Here is a 5150-nt window from a genome sequence, read left to right as displayed (position 1 = left end):
ACATGTGTCCCAATGGTACACACACACACACTCACTCACACACACACATTCACACTCATACACACAGTCACTCTCACACATACACTCACACACACACATACACTCACACACTCTCACACTCACACACTCTCACACACACACACACTCACACATACACACACTCACACACACACTCACACACACACATTCACTCACACACTCTCACACACATACTCACTCTCACACATACACACTCTTATACACTCACACACACACTCTCACACACACTCTCACACTCACACACACACATACACACACATACACACTCACACACACATACACACTCATACACTCACACACACACTCGCACTCTCACACCACACTCTCACACACACACACTCACACACACTCACACATACACACTCTCTCACACACACTTACACACACACTCATACACACACACACACACTCACACACACAATATTTTCAAAAGTGCCTTGTAATGAGGGCTCAGCACAAATAGGTGTTATCAGGGAAGGAAGAGATGGGATAAGGATGTGGTGTCTGTGTGTCCATCCGAGGGACCACCAGGAAAAGAGGTACACTGAGGAAATGTCCCGTTGGGATTAGAATCATCCCTGCAATGCGCAGCTCCCAGGTGTGCAGGAAATCACGGAAGGAAGCTCAAGAATGTGTGTTCAGAAAAGACTTTCACATTGACATTGCTCCTGGCAGGTAACCCATTGGGAAGACACCATCCTGTCTGTGTGTGCAGATCCCTGAAGCTGGGGCTGCTGGAGGGTCAGGAGCGGATGCAGCTCAGCTGCCTAGGTACAGCTGTGGGAAGGAAATGAAGCTGTTTCATAATGATTAGAAAGAAACCATCAGCACCAGCAAGGCCCCTAATTGTAGCTGCAGGAGTGAATAGGAGAACAAGCGGATTCAGAGCAGAGAGAGCCTAACGGTGAAAATTAGATGAGCATTTAAAATGGAATTTTAGTGTCCTACAGCCAGAGAAAGCACACTGAAATAAACACACACACATGCACTGACGCACACACACACACGAGATACTAATGAATAGCAACATTAGCCTTAAGCTTGAGAAGCAATGGCTTTCCCTATTGTAAGATTTCATAAACTTTAAAATGCTAATATGTATTGTCGGGCTTCAGACTGGAATGCACCACACTTTTCTATGCTTTTTGGGCTTCAGATTCCTTTTTCACCAAATTTAGGAGGACTGGGGCTCTGTGGCATCCTCACTGAGAGCCGTGCTCCTCCACACTGCTCTGACTTTAGGGTCTGTGCCCCTATGGAGGCAGTTCCTTATCATGGAACTCCTCAGTAAGAGGCAGAGCTTCCTCCTGGCTTGCTAGCTAGGCAGTGCTCCTGTGGATGTGACGACTGTAGTCTGTGTATCCTCGGGAATACCAGACACATCTCCTTAAGGGAGGGCCCTCCTCCCCCAGTCCTGTCACTGAACCTTGCCAATGTTTTCCACGTGTTGCCAGTGCAGTCTTCCCTCAAGAGTCATTTCATACCGGCCATGGTGGCACATAGCCTCAGTCTCAGCACCCAAGAAATTGAGGCAAGAGGATCCTGAATCCAAGGCCAGCCTTGGGCTACAGAGCCAGACCCTGTCAGAAAACAAAAAGAAACAACGTGTACTTTAAAAATCATTTTGTAATTAACCTATGGCTTCTCACGTTCTTCCAAGTTGCCTGTCATATCTTCAGTTGTGGCGTAGAGGCCAGAATGGGTACCTACCTTTCAGGAAGGCCCCACTGGCTCCAGGGTGGCTGATGGAAAGGTCTGTAAGACTATTCCTGAGGAAAGTTAATCAGTGGTGAGACTTCTCTTCTGTCTCGAGGGGGACTGGTAAACTGAGGCAGGAGGCAAGTGCCCCATCCAGGCTGGTCCAGCCCAGGTTAGAGTTCTTGTAAAGCACCCTTCTACTGTGTGTTATATGGCAGCTTCACTACGCTGACCTTTGGGTCAGGGACCAGCCTGGCTGTGCGCCCATGTGAGTATGACCATGCCAATGACCAAAGCAAGAAGATGACCTGTTAGTGTAATCTCTAGCAAACGTGGGGTACACAAAACTTTATTTCTTTTTACTCAGGCTCTTGTGGTAGCCTAAAGTGTTCCCAGTTCACATACTGAAGTCAGAGAGGTGCCAAGGGCCAACTGAATAAATGAATATCTGAACAGAATAATTTATAGGGAAAAAGTTAAAAGAATTGCAGATACTCAGTGCTTTCAAGTGAAGCTGATCAGATCAGCACCAGATAACCTGAACATTCAGGAAATTAGCTAAGTGCCCTCAGGGAGGAAGAGCTGGGTTAATGGCAAACACAAATTCTCTTTCATTGCAGCAGATAGTTAAACTCCGGGTCAGCTAATGAGTGTGCTAACGGGGCACTGGTTCCCAGAGGCTTCTCTCAGAACCTTGAGTCCCTGAACCCTCGCCCAAGGGTCAATGACTGCGCTCTGTTAGTGGTTGGTGAGCTACACGTTATAATAAGGCTAGAACAGGAGATGGACAAGGAAGATGGCAGGTGAGGGGAGTTCTGGCCCCACCTTCCCCAGCTGTATTTAACACTGTTTCCACTTTCACAACGTACTCATACCATATCATAATGTGGGACCTCGCCGGCACGTAGCGAGAAAGCCGAGAGTGTCTAACGCGTCCTCAGCACTGTCATCACGGTTCACCTTCCTTGTTGTAAAAGGTGAGGGCAGCGGCTTCCTTAGTAAACAGAAGTGGTCAGAAGCCAAGAACTTCAGGACAGTTTGGGGTAGTGTCCTGAAACCCCAGTGGGCTCCAGCAGAGTGGTATCAGAAAGGCTTCTGCAGAGAATCTGGAGTGGGGTTCAGCTCTAGCCCAAGACTAAACTGTGGAGCAGGGACCACATTAAGCGTTCGGCCATGTACAGAGAATGAGGCAAGGGCAGGACGCACAAGTACTTCCTCTTCCTCGCTGTCCAAGACACTGGCTTGAGTTCAGGTGTTTTCTCCTGGAGGATCTTAAACGGTTCTAGAAAACCCCACCCCAGCCGACACTAAGTACTGAGGAAACATTACCCTTGCGTTGACCCCTTGGCAATCACTAGGCAGGTGGTAATGGAGATCCTTCAACTAGAGGATCCAAGGTACTGCTGCTCTGAGCAGGGGGTTTCGAGCTCATGGAGTCTACTGAACTTATGGAAGTCACATAAATTCGCTTCAGTTCGGGGCACCGCAGTAGACTGGACAGAAGGAAAGGACTAATAGCAAAGACTGCATTGCAGTACAAGACAGCAGAAGGGCTCAGCCTTAGAAATATGATCCTCCACCCCGTGAGGGATGAGCGTCTTCTGTCTACAGAGAGGGAAGGTGTCCTGAGCTTCTGTAAAGGGGTCACCTGCAGTGTGAACACTGGAGGACTTAGTGGGACATTCGCATTTGGAAAAGGGACCCAAGTGGCAGTAATATCTGGTGAGTCATACCAAGTGGCACCATTTGCAACCCTGTAGGCCAGTGTCATTAATCCTTCCCTGGAGATGGCCTTTGTGACCGTGGTAGGGTGAGGCTTACTGGGGGTTCTGAGCTAATTGTTTTACAGAGGTCTGCGAAGGAGGACGGCATCACGATCCATCTTAAATATCTGCTTCTCTAGGTCAAACTCATTAAAATATGACTTTAATCATTCAACGGACACTTTTAAATGCCTTCTAAGAAGCTATCATTTTAGATAATGTTAGGATGAAAATAAAAAAATCCCAAGATAGATGTCTGACCTGTCCCTGAACAGCACAAAAGCTAGCCGAGCTTCAGAACTATTGCTCATTTAGCAACCTACAAATTATTCTAGTGTTGCTAACTGGCGGTGCAGATAAACAGACTCAGATGGGTTAAAGTCCTGGTAGAAGGTACCCTAGACAGAGGCTCTTTTCTGTGCTGGAAAAGACTTGTTGAGCCCTGACAGATTGATAAGATCTGTACGGGTTGGAGAGAGGAGGGGGTCAGAATTCCAACAGAAAGCAACAAGAACGAAGATCTGATCTTGGGATGAACAAGCACAGGCGACGTGGCCTTCATAGGCAAATCTGATAATAAAAATGGACTAAGAACAGAACAGAAAGAAGATATTAGCCAGAAAATAAAAAGGAGATACTAGCCAGGTGGTGGTGGCATACACTTTTAATCCCAGCACTTGGGAGGCAGAGGCAGGCGGATCTCTGTGAGTTCAAAGCCAGCCTGATCTACAGAGCGAGTTCCAAGACAACCAGGACTACACAGAGAAACCCTGCCTTGAAAAAAGGAAGAAAGGGAAGGAAGGAAGGAAGGAAGGAAGGAAGGAAGGAAGGAAGGAAGGAAGGAAGGAAGGAACACTAGAACCTTCTAGAGAATACAGAAATTGGGACCAGGACCAGCCACAAGAAAACTGAGAATCCAATTTAGATTCTGGTGTGAGGTGAGAGGGGTCAGTTCTTTCCATGGGTGGCAGGGGACTCCTTTCTCTGTCTTCACTGGACTCTAAGAGTTAATCCCAGCCTCGGAGGAAGACAACCACAGGTTTCTCCATAAGGAGCCATTAGGAGGGGTGGTCAAGCTTCCTGAAAAGCCTGCAGGGCGGTTTCCTGATGCTATCCAAGCACGAATGACCCACATCCGTGTCACTAACTCTCACTTCTGAGTTCCCAGTCATTAACTACGGGGCACAGATTTAGTGGCAAGGGTGTTTTCCATCACGCAGTGCCCCTGAGGACCTACAGTGCTAATACGTTCAGACTTGGCCTTCTATATTTGTTTTGAATTGTGATGACAGGTTAGGATCCAGAACAGCAGAACTTGTAGTTGAAAAATTGATCCAGTCTCGCTACAGTGACCTCTGATGCCTTTCCGTGGTAAAAATGTGTTTTTCTTATGAGGTAGGAACAGGAGGTCTCACCACAGGGACAGAACCCAAAGACCTCCGATTAAAGGTAATTTGTTTCTGATTTTCAGGGGGAAAGGTGAGGTGGCAGTAGATGTCACTGGGGCCGAAAATGAAAGGGACTAAAATCTAGGAAGCTCCTGTGCTACAGCTGTATCTTCTTGTCTGAAAGGGGCCAAAGCTCCAGGTCAGATCACAGCGCCCGCCCAGATCTGCTGATCCTCAGGCAGCACCGTGCTTCAGGCAGCTG

General features: G+C 47.7%; 1 gene segment (V, D, J or C); it reads left to right on the top strand.

Moving 5' to 3' along the window:
• The window catches only part of LOC101996211, a gene marked incomplete at its 3' end in the record, with an annotated part of 513571 nt that overhangs the window by 506353 nt on the left and 2068 nt on the right, over positions 1-5150 (top strand). Inside the window, 1 exon segment of the V gene segment in view lies at positions 1956-2005. Coding sequence covers positions 1956-2005 — 50 coding nt within the window.

Source organism: Microtus ochrogaster, unplaced genomic scaffold (assembly GCF_000317375.1).
Source record: "Microtus ochrogaster isolate Prairie Vole_2 unplaced genomic scaffold, MicOch1.0 UNK117, whole genome shotgun sequence".
NCBI classification, from domain to species: domain Eukaryota; kingdom Metazoa; phylum Chordata; class Mammalia; order Rodentia; family Cricetidae; genus Microtus; species Microtus ochrogaster.
Note: the sequence above shows the minus strand (reverse complement) of the source record. Positions and strands in the feature narration are given on the sequence as shown.